The sequence below is a fragment of the Oncorhynchus masou genome, chromosome 28, assembly GCF_036934945.1.
Source record: "Oncorhynchus masou masou isolate Uvic2021 chromosome 28, UVic_Omas_1.1, whole genome shotgun sequence".
NCBI classification, from domain to species: Eukaryota; Metazoa; Chordata; class Actinopteri; order Salmoniformes; family Salmonidae; genus Oncorhynchus; species Oncorhynchus masou.
The window spans coordinates 62,566,901-62,590,625 of NC_088239.1; the positions used below are offsets into that span (position 1 = coordinate 62,566,901).

At 42.2% G+C, this 23,725-nt stretch overlaps 1 protein-coding gene across 1 annotated transcript in view; it reads right to left on the reverse strand.

Annotated features, from left to right (window-relative positions):
* The window catches only part of LOC135516894 (whirlin-like), a 143,518-nt gene that overhangs the window by 53,658 nt on the left and 66,135 nt on the right, over positions 1–23,725 (reverse strand). Inside the window, 2 exon segments of the mRNA XM_064940966.1 lie at positions 20,209–20,334; positions 20,809–21,027. Of these exon segments, the coding sequence (XP_064797038.1) occupies positions 20,209–20,334; positions 20,809–21,027 (345 nt within the window).

The following is a 23,725-nucleotide window of genomic DNA, read 5'->3' on the forward strand; positions in this document are numbered from 1 at the left end:
TCAGGAAGTCCAGGATCCAGCTGCAGAGGGAGGTGTTCAGACCAAGGCTACTAAGCTTGGTGACGAGCTTGGAGGGGACGATGGTGTTGAAAGCTGAGCTGTAGTCAATGAACAGCATTCTTACACAGGTATTCCTCTTATTTGGGTGGGTGAGGGCAGTGTGGAGTGCAATTCAGATTGCGTCGCCTTTGGATCTGCTGTGGCGGTATGCAAAATGGAGTGGGTCTAGGGTGTCTGGGATGATGGCGTTGATGTGTGCCATAATCAGCCTCTCAAAGCACTTAATGATTACCACAGATCTGAGTGCTACAGTGTGGTGGTCACTGTGATATGAAGCCATACATGCTGACCACACCACCCGGCTTGTGTGATTGAGCATTGCAAGATACATTTACATACACTATATAAACACAAAAGTATGTGGCCACCCCTTCAAATTAGTGGATTCGGCTATTTCAGCCACACCGTTGCTGACAGGTGTATACAATTGAGCACACAGACATGCAATCTACATAAACATACATTGGCAGTAGAATGGCTGTATTGAAGAGCTCCGTGACTTTCAACGTGGCACCGTCATAGGATGCCACCTTTCCAACAAGTCAGTTTGTCAAAATTCTGCCCTGCTAGAGCTGTCCCGGTCATTCGTAAGTGCTGTTATTGTGAAGTGGAAACGTCTAGGAGCAACAAAGGCTCAGCCGTGAAGTGGTAGGCCACACAAGCTCACAGAACGGGACTGCCGAGTGCTGAAATCGTCTGTCCTCGGTTGCAACACTTACAGAGTTCCAAACTGCCTCTGGAAGCAACATCAGCACAAGAACTGTTTGTCAGGAGCTTCATGAAATGGGTTTCCATGGCTGAGCAGCCACACACAAGCCTAGATCAACATGCGCAATGCCAAGCGTAGGCTGGAGTGGTGTAAAGCTTGCCGCCATTAGACTCTGGAGCAGTGGAAATGCGTTCTTTGGTGTGATGACTCAAGCATCGCCAACTGGCAATCTGAGGGACAATTCGGGGTTTGGTGGATGTCAGGGGAACGCTATTTAACCCAATGCATAATGGCAACTGTAAAGTTTGCTGGAGGAGAAATAATGTCTGAGGCTGTATTTCATTGTTTGGCCTAGGACCCTTAGCCTTCCCAGAAGAGTGGATGCTGTTATAGCAGCAAAGGAGGGACCAACTCCATATTAATGCCCATCATTTTGGAATGAGATGTTCAACGAGCAGATGTTCAATGTCCACATACATTTTATCCAAACTACTCGAGAGTGTCTGCATAGCCAGGCTCTAAAACGTAACTTGGTTCTAGTCCCTCCTCTCCCATCTCCTCATTGGTTTTTAGGAGCAATTACTGTACCCAGATGGGTGATGAAAGATGAACTGAGGTCCACACTCCAGTCCAGTTGGTGGCGGTAATGCACCTTACAGTTGGTTGCCAACAGCCATATAAAGTCCACAGAAGAAGAAGAAGCAGACTGAAGGAGGAGAGATCACTAGAAAGAAACAAGGTTTCTGCTTTTATCTGTGGATTAATTGTCGGAGTAGAGAACACATGATTGTGTGAAATGGGTTCTACAAAGATCCAAGAATAATAACAAATAACAACCTAATGTTTATATCCCTTGACAAATGAGCTAGCAACAACAAGCTAGCTAGCTAAATGTCCATAAATGTGTCATGTGTGTTTCAACCTGTCCCCAAATGAATATAGTTGTTTCAGAGTTCGTTTTGATATTTCAACCTGCGTGTCCTGATCACGTCTAGTGGGGATAGACAAACTCAACATGTGCATGATGGCACACATGGACACACGCCTGGAGCAGGTTTGGTCATCATGTTAGAGTTCCTGGGAACAGGAATGATGGTGGTCATCATAAAACATGTGAGGATTACAGACTGGGACAAGGAGAGGTTGAAAATTACCGTGAATATACCTACCAGCTCTGACAATGCACCCTGAAATACCATTGGGCCCCGCAGCCTTGTGGGTATTGACCTGATTAAAGACTTCACTCACGTCGGCCTTGGAGAGCGAGATTTCCAAATCTTCTGGATCTGCAGCAAACCTCACACCCGGCTCAATGTTGTTATTGTCAAAGCGTGCCGAAAATGCATTGATTTCGTCTTTCTAATCCGTAATGGACTGTAGCCCCTGCCACATGCGCCAGGCGTCAGAGCCTGTGTAATATGATTCCACCTTATTCCTAGATTGTCATTTGATGAGTCTGGTAAGGTCATAGCGGGACTTATTGTACATGTTCCTGACCTCAGCCGTAGCCTCAGGACTGTTTGCAATAGCTGTGTGTGTGGTGGCCCTGTCCTTTAGTTTAGCACCAACCTCAGTGTTCATCCAGGGCTTTTGATTGGGGAAGCAGAGAACCTTCACCGTGGGGACAACGTCCCCGATGCATTTCCAAATGAAGTCAGTGACGGAGGTGGTTAGCTCGTCGGTGTTATCCGCAGTCCTGAAAGTCCTGAAACATATTCCAATCAGCGTTAGCAAAGCAGTCCTCTAGCATAATCTCTGATTCTGGAGACCATTTCTCAACAGAGCGAGTCACTGGTACTTCCTGTTTGAGCTTCTGCTTGTAAACAGGAAGCAGGTGTACAGAGTCATGATTTGATTTTCCGAATGGAGGATGAGGGAGGGCCTTGTATTCCAATTGGCTCCTTCATCCCCTCTCCTCCCCCTGTAACTATTCCCTAGGTCATTGCTGTAATTGAAAATGTGTTCCTCGGTCAATTTACCTGGTAAAATGAGGGTTATATAAATTTTAAATAAATAAAAATGGTATGCTTGCTTGTGGGTAGAATAACAGTGGTCTAGGACTTTATCGGCCCTAGCGGCGAGGGAGACGTGTTGATGGAAGTTGGTCATCACGTGTCTTAATAACACGGAATTAAAATCGCTGGCAACCAGAAAAGCAGCGTCTGGATGTAAGTTTCCTGCTTGGTTATCTTGTACAGTTTGTTAAGTGGCAGCTTGTTATTTTACTTGTCCTGGGTTTGAATGTATAGAACAGTCACTATAATAGCTGAAAACTCACTCGGGAGGTAAGAGTTGGCATTTAACCATCAGGTATTCCGACACTTCCACACCGCTCAAGTCAGCACACCAGTTATTGTTGATGAACAGGCAAACCCCCTCCCCCCTCTATTTCCTCGACTCCACTGTCGGCACAGTGAATGGAGAATCCATCGAGTTGGATAGCCATGGGGGGTATCTTGTGTCCGAGAGCCATGTTTCAGAAAAATAGAGAATATTGCAGTTTCGACAGTCCCATTGGTAGTTAATCTGCGATTGGAGGTCATCCATCTTATTATCAAGTGGCCAGTAGAATGGAGTAAGGGTCTCCCCTCGCCTTGTCCGGGTCTCCCCTCGCCTTAATCTTACCAGGATCTCCCCTCGCCTTAATCTTACCAGGATCTCCCCTCGCCTTAATCTTACCAGGATCTCCCCTCGCCTTAATCTTACCAGGATCTCCCCTCGCCTTAATCTTACCAGGATCTCCCCTCGCCTTAATCTTACCAGGATCTCCCCTCGCCTTAATCTTACCAGGATCTCACTTCGCCTTAATCTTACCAGGATCTCACTTCGCCTTAATCTTACCAGGATCTCCCCTCGCCTTAATCTTACCAGGATCTCCCCTCTTGCCTCTGTAATGTCAGTGTTTCCATTTGGGTAGCCCAAAAATTGGGTTGAAATTACAAAAAGAGCTCAGCGAAGATGAGTCAAATTCGAAGCCGGAATTGAGGTAATTAACTGCCGATCTGATGTTCAAAAGTTCTTGATAGCAGATATATTGAGAAAAAAAGGTAAAATAAACGATAAAAGAATCACAAAATATCCATCCAGTACGGTGCCATCTTTCGGCCAATCAATGTGGAGATGAATAATAAGCGACTGTGTTTTCTGAAATATGACTAAGGCTACAAATGAGTACAACTGGATCGATAGCCATGAAACACAGCCCATCGATTCCTCATCACTCTCCATATCTTTCTTGTTCTCTTTCTTTCTCTTTGTCTCACTTTCTCAGCCTGTGTGACAACACAAGCGAGTAAACTTCCAATGCCTTCCATTCTTCTTGCTAACGTGCAATCGTTAGAAAATAAAATTGATGACCTACTATTAAGATTATGCTACCAAAGGGTAGATGAAAACTGTAACATCTTCACCAAGACGTGGCTGAACGAAGAAACAGACAATATAGAGCTTCCATGCACCAGCAGAACAGAGACGCTGCCTCTGGTAAGACGAGGGGTGGGGGTATGTGTATTTCTGTCAATAACAGCTGGTGTGCAATGTCTAATATTAAAGAAGTCTTGAGGTATTGCTCGCCTGAGGAAGAGAACCTTACGATAAGCTGTTGTCCAAACTATCTACAAAGCGAGTTCTCATCTGTATTATTCGTAGCCGTCTATTTACCACCACAAAGCGAAGCTGGCACTAAGACCACCCTCAACCAACTCTATGAGGTCATAAGCAAAGAAGAAAATGCTCACCCTGAAGCGGCTCTCCTAGTGGCCGGGGACTTTAATGCAGGCAAACTTAAAAATCAGTTTTACTACATTTTTACCAGCATGTCTACTAGCTATTTGTTTGTTACCTACAGTTGAAGTCAGAAGTATACATACACTTAAGTTGGAGTCCACAAATTTCTTGTAAACAAACTATAGTTTTGGCAAGTCGGTTAGGACATCTACTTTGTGCATGATACTTCATTTTTCCAACAATTGTTTACAGACAGATTATTTCACTTATAATTCACTGTATCACAATTCCAGTGGGTCAGAAGTTTACATACACTAAGTTGACTGGGCCTTTAAACAGCTTGGAAAATTCTAGAAAATGATGTAATGGCTTTAGAAGCTTCTGATGGGCTAATTGACATAATTTTAGTCAATTGGAGGTGTATCTGTGGATGTATTTCAAGGCCTACCTTCAAACTCAGTGCCTCTTTGCTTGACATCATGGGAAAATCAAAAGAAATCAGCCAAGACCTCAGATTTTTTTTAAATCTCCACAAGTTTGGTTCATCCTTGGGAGCAATTTCCAAACCCCTGAAGGTACCACGTTCATCTGGACAAACAATAGTAAACAAGTATAAACACCATGGGACCTAGCAGCCGTCATACCGCTCAGGAAGGAGACGCATTCTGTCTCCTAGAGAGGAACATACTTCAGTGTGAAAAGTGCAAATCAATCCCAGAACAACAGCAAAGGACCTTGTGAAGATGCTGGAGGAAACAGGTACAAAAGTATCTATATCCACAGTAAAACGAGTCCTATATCGACATAACCTGAAAGGCTCCTCAGCAAGGTTGAAGCCACTGCTCCAAAACCGCCATACAAAAGCCAGACTACGGTTTGCAACTGCACATGGGGACAAAGATCGTACTTTTGTAACTGCACATGGGGACAAAGATTGTACTTCTTGGTGAAATTTTCTCTGGTCTGATGAAACAAAAATAGAACTGTTTGGCCATAATGACTATCGTTATGTTTGGAGGAAAAAGGGGTAAGCTGCAAAGCCGAAGAACACCATCCCAACCGTGAAGCACGGGGGTGGCAGCATTATGTTGTGAGGGTTCTTTGCTGCTGGAGGGACTAGTGCACTTCACAAAATAGATGGCATCACGAGAGAGGAAAATTATGTGGGTAAATTGAAGCAACATCTCAAGACATCAGTCAGGAAGTCAAAGCTTGGTCGCAAATGGGTCTTCCAAATGGACAATGACCCCAAGCATACTTCCAAAGTTGTGGCAAAATGGCTTAAGGACAACAAAGTCAAGGTTTTGGAGTGGCCATCACAACTCCCTGACCTCAATCCTATAGACAATTTGTGAGCAGAACTAAAAAAGCGTGTGTGAGCGAGGAGGCCTACAAACCTGACTCAGTTACACCAGCTCTGTCAGGAGGAATGAGCCAAAATTCACCCAACTTATTGTGGGAAGCTTGTGGAAGGCTACCTGAAACATTTGACCCAAGTTAAACAAATTAAACGCAATGCTACCAAATACTAATTGAGTGTATGTAAACTTCTGACCCACTGGGAATGTGATTAAAGAAATACAAGCTGAAATAACTATTATTCTGACATTTCATATTCTTAAAATAAAGTGGTGATCCTAACTGACCGAAGGCAGGGAATTTTTACTAGGTTTAAATGTCAGGAATTGTGAAAAACTGAGTTCAAATGTATTTGGCTAAGGTGTATGTAAACTTACGACTTCAACTGTTAGTTTTCACATCCCTAAGTAAATATTTTGTAGGAGCACCTTTGGCAGCAATTACAGCTGTGTCTTTCTGGGTAAATTGCTAAGATTTTCCACACCTGGATTGTGCAACATTTGCAACATTTTTCAAACTCTGTCAAATTTTTTATTGATCATTGCTAGACAACCGTTTTCAGGTCTTGCCAAAGATTTTCCAGTAGATTTGAGTCAAAACTGTAACTCGGCCATTCAGGAACACTCACTGTGTTCTTGGTAAGCAACTTCAGTGTAGCCTTGTGTTTTAGGTTATTGTCCTGCTGAAAGGTGAATTAATCTCCCTGTCTGGTGTAAAGCAGACTGCATCAAATTTTCTTCTAAGATTTTGTCTGTGCTTAGGTCCATTATGTTTATTTTTTATCCTGAAAAACACTCCAATCCTTACCGATAACAGGCATACCCATAACATGATGCAGCCACCACTATGCTTGAAAATATGGAGAGTGGTACTCGGTAATTTGTTATATTGGACTTGCTCCAAACATAACACTTTGTATTCAGGACAGAAAGGTAATTGCTTTGGCAAATGTTTTGCAGTATTACTTTATTGCCTTTTTGCAAACAGTATGCATGTTTTGGAATATTTGTATTCTGTACAGGCTTCATTCTTTTCACTCTGTTAATTAGTTTAATATTGTGGAGTAAATACAATGTTGTTGATCCATCCTCAGTTTTCTCCTATTACAGACAGGCCTTTAAACTCTGTAACTGTTTTAAAGTCACTATTGGCCTCATGATGATATCCCTGAGTGGTTGCCTTCCTCTCCAGCAACTGAGTTAGGAAGGAAGACTGTATCTTTGTAGTAACTGGGTGTATTGATACACCATCCAAAGTGTAATGAATAACTAGCTTTTAAATTTTTTACCCATGTACCAATAGGTGCCCTTCTTTGCGATGCATTGGAAAACCTCCATGGTCTTTGTGGTTGAATCTGTGTTTGAAATGCACTGCTCGACTGAGGGACCTTGCAGTACATATAATTGTATGTGTGGGGTACAAAGATGAGGTAGTCGTTCAAAGATCATGTTAAACACTATTATTGCACACAGAGTCCATGCAACTTAGTATGTGACTTGTTAAGCACATTTTTACTCCTAAACATATTTACAGTAGGCTTGCCATAACAAAGGGGTTGAATACTTATTGACTCAAGACATTTCAGCTTTTCATTTTAAAATATTTTGGAGAAAAAAGAAAAAAAAACATAATTCCACTAAAATGATGGGCTATAGTGTGTAGGCCAGTGACAAAACATCTTGTTGTAATCCATTTTAAATTCAGGCTGTAACCCAACAGAATGTGGAAAAAGTCAAGGGGTGTGAATTGTTTCTGAAGGCACTATCAGCAAAATTGTATTTACACATAACATACATTTTTATTCAAAGCAACTTAGTCATGCGGGCATACATTTTACATATGGGTGGTCCTGGGAATCCAATCCAATACCCTGACGTTACAAGAGCCATGCTCTACCAACTGAGCTACAAAGGACCACAAAGGACTTTCTGTGTATGCATTCTTGTTGACTCACAGATGAACAAAAGTGTTTTGATTGATTACTGCTAGTGATAAAGTGGCGTTCGACAAACTAAAATGGTTCCAACAGGGCTTTTGCTCCCTTGCACACAGTGCTTTATATTGGGATGGATTAAGGAACAAAATTTAAATTTGGTTGTTGGGAGGCTTTCCATCCGTCGTGATAATTGATCGTTCTGCCGAATGGTCGGAAAACAAATGAGTATGTTCAGCTTGGCTCTCAGTCCGACTCCGCACTCTGTTTTAGTACACTAGTTCCTCTTAAATGACCTCTGTGGAAGTCTATAGCATTGTTTGTGTGACTCATCTAAGGAAAGGTTTAATTTAGTTGTTTGTGTTGAGTCCGCCTTTGTTGATCATGTTGAATCTCTTTTGTCTAATTTGTTAAGTAGTGGTGATCTCCTTTGTATGATCATGTTGAATCTCTTTTGTCTAATTTGTTAAGTAGTGGTGATCTCCTTTGTATGATCATGTTGAATCTCTTTTGTCTAATTGGTTAAGTAGTGGTGATCTCCAGTGCATTTGTTCAATTCAGTTTAACACCATCCAGTAAAAGTCAGACATCTCAGTTGTCTTTTCTCAGGAGTCTGGCACGATCTAGGCATCCCTCTCTCTCTCTTTTTGGAACAGAAATACACCTCCCTATTTCCCCAACCCCCCTGCTGCCTTCCTTCACTTAGGGAATCCTGTTTTAAAAGACAAATGCTGCATTTCATAGAGCAGAGTTGGACAAATGGGCACGGCGCCAGTCGATATCTAATCTTTTCCCTATTCTTCTTTTCCCTTCAGTGGAGAACAGACGAGAGCGAAATGTCACGGCAATGTCACGGCTGTCCGAGTGTAGAGGAACAGAGGTGGGTGGCCAAATGCCAAACGCTTCTCTATCACAGCCTGGACCCTTCTACTGTACTGTAGAGGGATGAGAGAAGGAGATAGAGAGGGAGAGACAGATGAAGGCAATGAGAGAGAGAGATACAGTAACAGAGACATAAAAAGAGCGAGTTGATACCGAAAAAAGACAGCAACACTGAGGCCCAGAGAGGCACAACGAAGTGAAGACACTTCAATCCACAAGATGGGAAAAGAGAGTGTCTGATTGTATAGGGATCACTGTCTTGGGATCATTTAATCTCACATCTCCTCATCCCCTTCTCCCATCTCACAGTAAAGCAATCTTCCCCTTATACAAGTGGTATTCAAAGTCGGGGTCATGACCCGGATGTCAATGGCATGCGTACTGGGAGCGGAGTCAGGTGCAAGAGAGCAGAGAGTTGTGAACAGGCGCACACTTTATTGAGGCAGGAGAAACCACTTCAATCAACAAGATGGGAATAGAGAGTGTCTGACTGTATAGGGATCACTGTCTTGGGATCATTTAATCTCACATCTCCTCATCCCTTTCTCACAGTAAAGCAATGAGTAAACCTACACCGTACAATACATCACTGTCCCACTCCCACCACTGTTTAATCAATGGGATTCATGACAGTGGGCCAGATAAAACAAATACAGGATACGTCCCAAAATGGCACACTATTCCCTATACAGTGCACTACTACTATATAGTGCACTACTTTTGACTAAAGGGAATAGCGTGCCTTTTGTGACATACGCACAGTGTAGGGAAGAAAGACACTTCAATAGGATGTCTGTTCAGCTCTCCTCACCTGAGACATGTGATCTCTAACCCCACAGAGTCACTGTGTTGGGTGTGTTTTTATATTGTAGCTCAACCTTTTCTTACTGCTATGAGATCAGCTCTGGTCAGCTTTCAACTCTCTCTCCCATCTGATTCACTTAACATGCCGTGCCTTCATCAAAATCCTGATTTAGTTCATACAGGTTGTGTATTGGTCAGAGAGCCACAATGATGTACCATTAATCCAGTGGTGGGTGGAGATATAGAAGTAAAATCAAATTGAATGGCTGGAATGGAATGGAATAAAGGAATGGTATGCGTTTGATACCTTTCCATTCAGTCCATTCCAGCCATTAAAATGAGTTGTCCCCCTATATCTCCACCCACCAATTTTCCAAGCTGTTTAAAGGCACAGTCAACTTGGTGTATGTAAACTTCTGACCCACTGGAATTGTGATACAGTGAATTATAAGTGAAATAATCTGTCTGTAAACAATTGTTGGAAAAATGACTTGTGTCATGCACAAAGTAGATGTCCTAACCAACTTGCCAAAACTATAGTTTGCTAACAAGAAATTTGTGGAGTGGACTCCAACCTAACTTCTGACTTCAACTGTAATATCAACTGTAATATTTCTGTATTCCATTTCCAAAACATTAAAAAAAAATGTTTAAAACATGTTTGCATTATGGGATAATGTGTGTAAATGGGTGAGAAAAAAAATGTTATATTAAAAAAATATTTGATCCATTTTGAATTCAGGCTGTACAATGTGGAATAAGTCGAGGGGTATGAATACTTTCTGAAGGCACTCTAGTCTCCACTCTGGTTGGTGTTAGTAGTCAACTGCACTGAGACATTGTTGTCCATAATAGTTTGTCTGCACATACAATGTTCATCAGAGGCGTCAAACCCAATATGTCCTGTTAAAAAAAAAAGTATGTTGTTGTTGTTTCTCAGTGTTACCTCGAGCCACATAGCAGTTTTATGAAGTTGGCTTTAGTTAGACCAGATAGGTTCAGAGTAGCTAGTTTGTTTAACTACCTTAGCTGGCATGCCTGTTGGCAATGTTGGTAGCCTTTAAAAAAGCAAGCAAAAACTAAATGTACGGAATAAGACTCTTTTACCCAGATTTTTGCAGAGATGCATATTTAGTTTCTTTAAAAAAAGAATCACCAGTCAGGAGGATACAGACAGCTCAAGAGGTATGCAGACAGCTTAGGTATGCAGAAAAAGCTGTTTCAGGTGTAAAAAAATGCGAACCACCTCCCAGCCATCCTCACATACTTTGTGCCTCTTTAGAGTTTTGGGGTGTTTGATGCCCCTGGAGTTCATTAAAGGACAGCCTTAGTGTCAGCAGGAGTTGTTTCATCCGTAGCTCTGACACTGTGTTATTGTGTTGATGCTGGTGCGCTTGGCATGACCTTTCTCAAGACATTGAATTCAATTAGACTGAAGCAGCCAGGTGTCATGAAAAGGGCAAACGACTGTCAGTAGCCTTTTCCACCATGGAGAAAGCTGTCTCTCGGCAGAGCACTTTACCAGCAAAGACCCATACTGTGTCCCAAATGGAACCCTATTCCCTATTTAGTGCACTACTTTAAACCAGAGCCCATGGGGAATCGGGTGCCATTTGGGAAACTAGCTAGCTGTTATAAACACCCCAACACTTTACAACAACACTTACAACACTTACAAGGCCTCTGGAGTGTAGAGCCATAAGGCTGGAGAGTAAAGCCATAAGGAAGCTTTTACAAACCCCAGTCATTTGGTGTGCAGAGAGAAAGGGAGAGAGAGAGACAGACCGAGACAGTGCTGCCACATTTGATAATGTCATGGATTTAGAGAGCAGAAGTGTAGCCTATCCAGCCAGTGTCCATGGATGAGAGATGTGTATTTTCTGTTGGTGAATCTCGTTTTTTAGAAACATAAAAAACTTTGGTATTCCCCCTATTTTGTTTCATTTCATTAAAAACCCAGCATAGCTTACCCTCCACTTAATCAATGCTGGTTTAGCATAAAGGGGTTTTAAATGGTCTACTGAGAGTGCTTTGAAATAATTTGGAGGTTTTTGCCCTCATGATTATTTACTCCTGTCTGTCCTGTGAGCGCCCCGGTGGCCCTTAAATTAAAATGAGGAAACCCTGGTGTCCATCGAGTCAACTGTCAGTTGGGCCTGGGCTTTGATCTGTGGCCCTCCAGGCTGCAATTAACCATCCATCACAATTCACATACCTGCATACTTCATTTCGATTGTTCGAGTAGGCTATCCACACTCTTAGAATTTTTTTCTCCCTAATAGAACCAAAAAAGATTATATTGCTTGCTTCATATATGGTACCCCAAAAAGGTTATATGCAGAACCCTTTTATAGGATTTGAACAGAACCCATGAGGTTCTTCTTCACTGAACCAAAATGGTTCCATATAGAACTCTGCATGGTGCCATTTATGAATTATTTAATAAACAGTAAAGTTATGGACAAAAGAATACCAGCATAGTTTTTTAGAAAGTGTCATTATATGTATAGTTTGGAAATATGCACTGGTAGCCAGAGAGGCATCTCTTTGTTTGAATGACATGCCCAGATGACTATAGCCCCGTCGCACTCACTTCCGTCATCATGAAGTGCTTTGAGAGGCTAATCATGGCCCACATCAAGGCTGGCATGCCAGGCACACTGGACCCACTCCAATGTGCTTACTGCTCCAACACAACAAATTCATGGAAGATGCCATTTCCACCGCTATTCACACGGTCGTAACACATCTGGACAAGAGGATTACCTATGTGAGAATGCTGTTCATTGACTACAGTTCCGCACCACCCTCTGCAAATGGATCCTGGACTTCCTGACGGGCCGACACCTCCTCCACACTGACTCAACACAGGGCACCCCAGTCCTCTGCTGTACTCCCTGTTCACCCACGACTGCATGGCTTTGCACGACATCAACGCCATCATCATGTTTGCTGTCGACACCACGGTTGTAGGCCAGATAACCAACAACCACAAGTCAGCTTATAGGGAGGAAGTGAACTAGCATTGTGGTGTCATGACAATATCAGCAAAACAAAGGAATTATTTTTTGACTTCAGGAAGCAGAGTAGGGAACATGCCCTGATCCACATCAATGGGGGTGTGGTAGAGAGAATCATGAGTTTGAAGTTATTCGGCATCCACATCACCGAGGACCATGGACCAACAACATCACCATTCTTGTCAAGAGGGTGCAACAGTGTCTTTACTTCCTAAGGTGGCTGAAGAAATTTGGCACGCCTCTGCATAAACTACCGCTGCACCATTGAGTGTCCTGACCGGTTGCATCACGGTGTGATACGGAAATTTCTCCATCCACGACTGCAAAGCCCTGCAGCGGGTGGTGAAGATCACTGGAACCATGCTTCCATCCAACCAGGACATCTACTCAAAACAGGGCCTGAGCATGAGGCATCATCAAAGACCCCACACACCCCAGCCATGTGCTGTTCTCTCCTTTACTGTTGAGCAGAACATTATGGACTAATATTGAGGGTTATAATGTGTTCAGAGCTGACAAACAGGGTAGAGATGGTGGAGTGGCCATTCTTATTAAAGTCCTTTCTCTGTCTCTTTACTGAAATCCATTTCTCTTGCCAAATAACTTTAGCTGCTATCTTTATGCCTTTGTCTTGGGAAAAATGTTTCCATAACTGTTATAGGGGTATATCGTCCTCTCTCAGCTAACCGTTGTGCACTCGAGGAGTTAACTAGTTTGTCTTCTTTTACTAAATCAGAAATTATTATGCTGGGTGACCTAAATTATAATTGGAAATTTCAGGCTTTAGACAATCTAAAAGGTGTGTAATGATCTCAACCAAACTCAGTTGTTTGTGGTAGAGATGTGAGAATACCAAAATTGAAGCCTTGTATCATCACAACGTGGAACTTTAAAAACTTCAGTGAAAAGGCTTTTTTTCATGATCTTTATTTTAGTAACCTTGATTGTGTTTCAGCTATCCCTTTACCTGATATGGCTTTGAGCCTTTTTGATGAGGTCTTCAATACTATTATGGATAATCGTGCTCCATAAAAAAATGAAGTGTTAAAGGTAGATCGAATGCCTGGTACACTCCGGAATGATCAGATGTCATTCATAAAAGAGATGATGCTTGGGTCAATGCCAGGAACACAGGCTTAGGCCCGGACTGGTAAGATTTTAAGCAACTGAGGAAACATTGTGTAAAACAAATCAGAAATGCTAAATCTGATTATTAGGTAACGGCTTTTTCGGATTGTAATGGGAACCGGCTAAATTCTGGAAAACTGCCAAATCCCTGAAGGGATCTACTTCCTCCTCTGCCACAGCACATTAATTCACACACTGGCTTCATTACGGGAAACAATGACATTATTGATGCATTTAATCACCATTTTATATCAGCGAGCTCTGTCTTTGAAATAACATCTAAGCCTATTCACAATGATATTGGGCTCAACCCTGATATTGGACACTTACTGAATTTTCAGGGAAATCATAGTCAAAGATTTTATTTTAGGCTATTTACAGAAAAATAAGACCTGGATGCTTTGCTAGCAATAAACAACATGAAATCAACAGAGGCCGTCCAATTGGATCCTGGTCTGCTTAAGTGTGCATCGCCCATCATTGTTGGCTCCATAACACACATTTTTTATTTGCAGTTTTTTTATGGTAGGGAAGATAGATGTGTTTGCTTTCTACTAAATGTATTAGTAAGTCATGCATTTAACAAACCTTTTCTTAGGAGCGAATGGTCTACCTGCAGGCAGCAGGAAGACAGACTGCATGCAGGCAGCTCGAGATCATTTGATTGACAGTTCTGGTTGCCTTGTGAAGTGTTTCGATATTTTCAATGAGAGCACAAATGCCATTGAGGTTGGCGTTTGAATGCCGTCAGCTGCCACAGTAGACAGGACTTGTCGCCTGAGTCAAATTATTTAAACGTTTGCCATCTGCCGTGCTGTTATTTTTCTACCAGATGTTGATTTTCACTGATTGTTTACTGAAATCACCATAGCAATTCATACCGTCATACTGGCTTGCTTTTGCCATCACCCTCTTTCTTGCTTTCTTGTCCCTCTATGGCGACTGGTATGATGTTTTTTAGTTCTGCTTCAGAAGTGGCATTACTTTACAGACAAGATAAATGCCAGTTCAGTGGCGCTTCAAAACTATCTTTAGAGAAGGTGTTGTGGTGCCATTTAAAAAGCCGTAGTGTACCCTTTCAGACAAACAAAATGCCATATCTGAAAGGGGTACAAGAGTCTGCGGAGCTCCTCCTTTTCCTCACCACTCTATAGAGCGTTAACACACAGCTAGAAAAATGAAATATTTCACCCGATGTATAAATGTGAAGCATCCGGTTGACGTTCCCGCTCATACCAGGTCGCAATTGTAAATGAGAACTTGTTCTCAACATGCCTACCTGGTTAAATAAAGGTGAAATAAAAATAAATAAAACATACCAAATATGGTGATGAGAGGAAGCCCAGTGGGAGAAGATGGTGCGAGATGGATTTTGGCCGACATTCTGCAAATTTTCTCATCGATAAGAAAATTGTTGTTTTGTTTTGTATTCAGATTTGGTTAGAATTAGTCTTTTAAGACCTTATCAATAACCTACTAAATTGTATCTTGCTAAATTGTATCCAAACTATGTTTGGCATGTCTATCCCTAGGCTCCATATCAATGTGAATGCGGTAGTTTAACTCTGTATTTCGATATTGAAGCAATGCAATTAGAACAATATGGACTGCAAACATGTTCAAAATATTTTGCAAATGGGGCAGGCTATTTAACGGACTAGGCTATAATGGACTAACATTCCAATTGGAGTTGATGACAACGCAATACATAAAATGCCTTAAATACACAACTTGAAGCAACCACGTATTTAACCATGGAGCACAATCTGATTGGTCAGGGAGGGAGCAAGCCTCGACACACCCACAACTTGTTTGTTCAGAAAAACCCAGCCCTTTCACGCCACCGCCAGCAACTGCAAACCATAATTGTGGTAGCAAAAATATTTCTGACACACCCCCAAACCTACAGAGCTACCGCTATTCACTTAGCTTACCCATTCCATTAGATTTGTTAAAATAGAGGCCCTTGTCTGCATCCCACATGGCACCCTTTTCCCTATGTAGTACACTACCTTTACCAGGGCCCATAGGGCTCTCGTCAAAGGTAGTCTTAAGGGGTGTCAAAGGGGTGGCAAAAAGGTCTTCAACGAGGTCCGGAAGGCCAGGTCCGTTCCATAGAGGGGCAAGGGAGGAGATGGACGGCCCCTGGCCTGCCTGCTACGCCTGAAATAACCCCATCAGTCAAAGTGTCAGCCCAGCTGGCTCCAGCTGGGAGCTGGGTCTCCCACCCCACCTGCCCTCATAACAGTACACAGGGGAACATTATGGAGCACAGGGCTGGAACATTACAGAAAAACACAAACATTGACAAAACTATACACTAGACTATTGTAAAACTTTAATTAATAGCATGGGCTTTTATTTGCTGAAATGTGTGCCATTGGCCAGCAATTAAAAGGGACAGGCGGCTATTTGAGACTCAGAATTTAATTGAAGTTTTACGGTAATAACGCACATTAAGGTTGCAGCATACTGTATGGATGCATCAAATCAAATCAAATTTAATTTAATTTGTCACATACACATGGTTAGCAGATGTTAATGCGAGTGTAGCAAAATGCTTGTGCTTCCAGTTCCGACAATGCAGTAATAACCAACAAGTAATCTAACTAACAATTCCAAAACTAATATCTTATACACAGTGTAAGGGGATAAATAATATGTACATAAAGATATGAATGAGTGATGGTGCAGAGCAGCATAGGCAAGATACAGTAGATGGTATCGAGTACAGTATATACATATGAGATGAGTATGTAAACAAAGTGGCATAGTTAAAGTGGCTAGTGATACATGTATTACATAAGGATGCAGTAGATGATAGAGTACAGTATATACGTATACATATGAGATGAATAATGTAGGGTATGTAAACATTATATTAGGTAGCATTGTTTAAAGTGGCTAGTGATATATTTTACATCCTTTCCCATCAATTCCCATTAGTGAAGTGGCTGGAGTTGAGTCAGTGTGTTGGCAGCAGCCACTCAATATTAGTGGTTGCTGTTTAACAGTCTGATGGCCTTGAGATAGAAGCTGTTTTTCAGTCTCTCGGTCCTAGCTTTGATGCACCTGTACTGACCTCGCCTTCTGGATGATAGCGGGGTGAACAGGCAGTGGCTCGGGTGGGTGTTGTCCTTGATGATCTTTATGGCCTTCCTGTAACATCGGCCTTCTTCACGATGCTGTCTGTGTGGGTGGACCAATTTAGTTTGTCTGTGATGTGTATGCCGAGGAACTTAAAACTTACTACCCTATCCACTACTGTTCCATCGATGTGGATAGGGGGGTGTTCCCTCTGCTGTTTCCTGCAGTCCACAATCATCTCCTTAGTTTTGTTGACGTTGAGTGTGAGGTTATTGTCCTGACACCACACTCCGAGGGCCCTCACCTCCTCCCTGTAGGCCGTCTCGTCGTTGTTGGTAATCAAGCCTACCACTGTTGTGTCGTCCGCAAACTTGATGATTGAGTTGGAGGCGTGCATTGCCGCGCAGTCGTGGGTGAACAGGGAGTACAGGAGAGGGCTCAGAACGCACCCTTGTGGGGCCCCAGTGTTGAGGATCAGCGGGGTGGAGATGTTGTTGCCTACCCTCACCACCTGGGGGCGGCCCGTCAGGAAGTCCAGTACCCAGTTGCACAGGGCGGGGTTGAGACCCAGGGTCTCGAGCTTGATGATGAGCTTGGAGGGTACTATGGTGTTAAATGCCGAGCTATAGTCGATGAACAGCATTCTCACATAGGTATTCCTCTTGTCCAGATGGGTTAGGGCAGAGTGCAGTGTGGTTGAGATTGCGTCGTCTGTGGACCTATTTGGGCGGTAAGCAAATTGGAGTGGGTCTAGGGTGTCAGGTAGGGTGGAGGTGATATGGTCCTTGACTAGTCTCTCAAAGCACTTCATGATGACGGAAGTGAGTGCTACGGCGCGGTAGTCGTTTAGCTCAGTTACCTGAGCTTTCTTGGGAACAGGAACAATGGTGGCCCTCTTGAAGCATGTGGGAACAGCAGACTGGTAAAGGGATTGATTGAATATGTCCGTAAACACATCAGCCAGCTGGTCTGCGCATGCTCTGAGGGCGCGGCTGGGGATGCCGTCTGGGCCTGCAGCCTTGCGAGGGTTAACACGTTTAAATGTTTTACTCACCTCAGCTGCAGTGAAGGAGAGACCGCATGTTTCCGTTGCAGGCCGTGTCAGTGGCACTGTATTGTCCTCAAAGCGGGCAAAAAAGTTATTTAGTCTGCCTGGGAGCAAGACATCCTGGTCCGTGACTGAGCTGGATTTCATCTTGTAGTCCGTGATTGACTGTAGACCCTGCCACATACCTCTTGTGTCTGAGCCGTTGAATTGAGATTCTACTTTGTCTCTATACTGACGCTTAGCTTGTTTGATAGCCTTACGGAGGGAATAGCTGCACTGTTTGTATTCGGTCATGTTACCAGTCACCTTGCTCTGATTAAAAGCAGTGGTTCGCGCTTTCAGTTTCACGCGAATGCTGCCATCAATCCACGGTTTCGGGTTAGGGAATGTTTTAATCGTTGCTATGGGAACAACATCTTCAACGCACGTTCTAATGAACTCGCACACCGAATCAGCGTATTCGTCAATGTTGTTGCCTGAGGCAATACGAAACATGTCCCAGTCCACGTGATGGAAGCAGTCTTGGAGTGTGGAATCAGCTTGGTCAGACCAGCGTTGGACAGACCTCAGCGTGGGAGCTTCTTGTTTTAGTTTCTGTCTGTAGGCAGGGATCAGCAAAGTGGAGTCGTGGTCAGCTTTTCCGAAAGGGGGGCGGGGCAGGGCCTTATATGCGTCGCGGAAGTTAGAATAACAGTGATCCAAGGTTTTGCCAGCCCTGGTGGCGCAATCGATATGCTGATACATTTTAGGGAGTCTTGTTTTCAGATTAGCCTTGTTAAAATCCCCAGCAACAATGAATGCAGCCTCAGGATGAATCGAGATGTATTTGAGTTCCTGTATGTTTCTGTGATCACACCACGTCTCGTTAGCCATAAGGCATACGCCCCCACCACTCTTCTTACCAGAAAGGTGTTTGTTTCTGTCGGCGCGATGTGTGGAGAAACCCGCTGGCTGCACCGCATCCGAGAGCGTCTCTCCAGTGAGCCATGTTTCCGTGAGGCAAAGAACGTTACAGTCTCTGATGTCCCTCTGGAATGCTACCCTTGCTCGGATTTCATCAACCTTGTTGTCAAGAGACTGGACATTGGCGAGAATAATGCTAGGAAGTGGGGCACGATGTGCCGTCTCCGTAGTCTGACCAGAAGACCGCCTCGTTTCCCTCTTTTACGAAGTCGGTTTTTTTGGGTCGCCGGCTGGGATCCATTCCGTTGTCCAGGTTGAAAGGCAGAACACAGGATTCGCTTTGCGAAAGTCATATTCTTGTTCGTACTGATGGTGAGTTGACGCTGATCTTATATTCAGTAGTTCTTCTTGACTGTATGTAATGAAACCTAAGATGACCTGGGGTACTAATGTAAGAAATAACACGTAAAAAAACAAAAAACTGCATAGTTTCCTAGGAACGCGAAGCGAGGTGGCCATCTCTGTCGGTGCCGGTTGAATCCATTGTGTGTGGGAGTGTGTGCGTGTCCGTGTTTTGACCTATGCTCCCTGAAAGTTGTCAAAAGTGTGAGTCTCCGCACCAAGATACCAGGTGTCCATTGAAGCGTTGTTCATTCTCCCCCCTGTCAAAAAAAGGTATGGGCCCAACACATCAGAGAAGGGGCTATATTTAGATCCTGCTCCAATGCCTCCCCTTTCTTTTTCCTCATGGCCTAAAGTGAAATGTCTACATGCTGCTCACGAGAACAGAGGACATAACTGGTCCATAGCCATGTCCCCATTTCAATATATTCAGATGACAACATTGCCTTCCCTATCAAATCACATCAAACCACCATGCATCAAAACTCAGAGATGTAAAAAATGTAAAAAATTACTAGTTGAAGATTTCAGAAAAAACAGAACCAAAACAATCCCCTCCACTCAACAAGCACACACAGGCAAATTGTCTTTAAGATGACAATGAAGCATAAGGAGAAAGCAAGAGAGATGGAGTGAGGGAGGGAGATGGACAGAGGTAAAAAGACAAGAGTCTGGAACACAGCAAAGAGAGGTGGATGGAGAGAAAGAAACATACATCTTTTCCCTTGAAGCCCCCCTCGAATGTAATGATGATGTTGAGCCTTTGAGCCTCCTTCTCCATCTTTGTCTACCTCTGTCTCTCGCCCTCCCTCCTGCTCTCACTTTCTCTCACCCTAAATTTCCCTTAGGAGTCTTGTCAGTCGCTACTAACACGGAGGATCAATATCCTGCCATGAGTGTGAGCCATTGATGGGAGTCTGATCCTTCAGCAGTGGCCACACTTCAACTGTCTTTTCTGTCCCTTAATGACCTAATGTGTGATAAACTAGAGAGAGAGAAAGAGAGGGAGAGAGAGAGAGAGAGAGAGAGAGAGAGAGAGAGAGAGAGAGAGAGAGAGAGAGAGTGTGAGCGCTGGCTAAGGAAATATTTCACAAGAAGTGCACTATGTAGGGAAAAGGTGCCATTTGGGACGCATGTCGGTGGTTACCTTAAGTCCACCACACTCTGCGGCAGAACCCCGGTCCACTCCGGTGATGTAGATCCCTAAGGCATACTCTGCCCCACCCCGGATCATCAGACCTAGTGAACGGCCATCGTCCAATACCAGGTTCACCTGACAGAGAAGTGGAGGGAGGGGGAGAGAGAGATTTGACAGAAAAAAAGCATTCAAAAAGCATCCAGCATTGTCTAAGACTCTGAATGCCCTGTCTTTTTTTACAACAAATTGAGCAGCTATTTGTAAGTGAGTTATTGTTGGCTAAGAAGAGTGAAGTGGACTAATTTGTCGAGACAATAAAACATTGATGATTTATGTGAAATCCCTGAACAGCTGAATCTGGAAACGCCCAACACTAAATTACACTCTTAAATGCTAAACTAAGCCGTTTCAGAGGCTAGTGGTAATGTGAATGCTCAGTCTGAGTGGGCACCTGTGTGTGTGTTCAGTGACCTGTCACCCTAACAACCAACCAACTGTAGGATCAAACCATGCACGTCACAGCAGACCTTACAGATCTAGAGTGCTGGTATATGTGTATTTGTGTGTGTGTGCGCGTGTGTGTCTACATATGTATGTAAACAGGCTCACCTTCTTCTCTTCTCCCTCCTGCAGTATCTGCATGGTGCTGCGTCGTTGGCTGTCGGTGCGTCTCAGGGTGGCACTGCGGTGCTCTGGGAGGTCAGGGGGAGGGGGGACACTGTGACCCTGAGGGTCCACCCAGGTGTACACATGGTTAGTGACATAACCCCCTGGGATACGCCCCACCGACTGCACCGACAGGGACAGCTTCTTACTGCCCTTCAACACCTAGAGAGATGAGAGGAGAAGGTGGATGAGAGGAGAGGGGGGAGTAGGGGAGGAGAAGAAAGCAGGGGAAAGAGATGAGTCAATATTTCACAAACCATCCATTCATACATGAGCAAGCACTTCAAAGTACGGAGTACATACAGATCATTCTGGCAATCAATCATACATTCACACATGCAAGCATGCACCTGTACACACACACACACACACACACACACACACACACACACACACACACACACACACACACACACACACACACACACACACACACACACACACACACACACACACACACACACACACACTTGATATGCTGAGACAAAACACTCTGGGTTGTGCCTCATTGATTTCTGATAGTCTGCTGTAACTGCAATCATGTTTGTGCAATGTGTTGCGTTGAATGAATCCATGTGTGAAAAAATCATACTATTCCTTTGTTGTACTGTCAAACAGTCAGATTCTAAAAAAGCCTGTCTTTCAGTCTGTTCTCCTAGCGCTGTATGGATCAAACATCTCAGAGTAGGAGTGCTGATCTAGGATCAGGTCCCCACTGTCCATGTAATCTTACATATATAAACAAATTATAAAGCCCAACACATACAAATAATATAAATAACTTATAAAGCCCAACACATAAAAATAATATAAACAAACTATAAAGCCCAAAACATACAAATAATATAAACAACCTATAAAGCCCAACACATACAAATAATATAAACAATGTATAAAGCCCCACACATACAAATAATATAAACAATGTATAAAGCCCCACACATACAAATAATATAAACAATGTATAAAGCCCCACACATACAAATAATATAAACAAACTATAAAGCCCCACACATACAAATAATATAAACAATGTATAAAGCCCCACACATACAAATAATATAAACAATGTATAAAGCCCCACACATACAAATAATATAAACAATGTATAAAGCCCCACACATACAAATAATATAAACAATGTATAAAGCCCCACACATACAAATAACATAAACAACCTATAAAGCCCCACACATACAAATAATATAAATAACCTATAAAGCCCCACACATACAAATAATATAAATAACCTATAAAGCCCCACACATACAAATAATATGAACATCCTATAAAGCCCCACACGTACAAATAATATAAACAACCTATAAAGCCCCACACGTACAAATAATATAAACAACGTATAAAGCCCAACACATACAAATAATATAAACAACCTATAAAGCCCCACATACAAATAATATAAACAACGTATAAAGCCCCACACGTACAAATAATATAAACAACCTATAAAGCCCCACATACAAATAATATAAATAACCTATAAAGCCCCACATACAATAATATAAACAACGTATAAAGCCCCACACATACAAATGATATAAACAACCTATAAAGCCCCACACATACAATAATATAAATAACCTATAAAGCCCCACATACAAATAATATAAATAACCTATAAAGCCCCAGACATACAATAATATAAACAACGTATAAAGCCCCACACATACAAATAATATAAACAAACTATAAAGCCCAACACATACAACTAATATAAATAACCTATAAAGCCCCACATACAATAATATGAACAACCTATAACGCCCCACACACACAAATAATATAAACAACCTATAAAGCCCCACACACACAAATAATATAAACAACCTATAAAGCCCCACATACAAATAATATAGACAACCTATAAAGCCCCACACATACAATAATATAAACAACCTATAAAGCCCTACACATACAATAATATAAACAACCTATAAAGCCCCACACGTACAAATAATATAAACAACATATAAAGCCCCACATACAAATCATATAAATAACCTATAAAGCCCCACACATACAAATAATATAAACAACTTATAAAGCCCAACACATACAACTAATATAAACAACCTATAAAGCCCCACACATACAAATAATATAAACAACTTATAAAGCCCAACACATACAAATAATATAAACAACCTATAAAGCCCCACACATACAAATAATATAAATAACCTATAAAGCCCAACACATACAAATAATATAAACAACCTATAAAGCCCAACACATACAAATAATATAAACAACTTATAAAGCCCAACACATACAAATAATATAAACAACCTATAAAGCCCCACATACAAATAATATAAACAACCTATAAAGCCCAACACATACAAATAATATAAACAACCTATAAAGCCCAACACATACAATAATATAAACAACCTATAAAGCCCAACACATACAAATAATATAAACAACCTATAAAGCCCAACACATACAAATAATATAAACAACCTATAAAGCCCAACACATACAAATAATATAAACAACCTATAAAGCCCAACACATAGAAATAATATAAACAACCTATAAAGCCCAACACATACAATAATATAAATAACCTATAAAGCACAACACATACAATAATATAAATAACCTATAAAGCACAACACATACAATAATATAAATAACATATAAAGCACAACACATACAATAATATAAATAACCTATAAAGCATAACACATACAATAATATAAACAATTTATAAAGCACAACACATACAATAATATAAACAATTTATAAAGCCCAACACATACAATAATATAAATAACCTATAAAGCACAACACATACAATAATATAAATAACCTATAAAGCACAACACATACA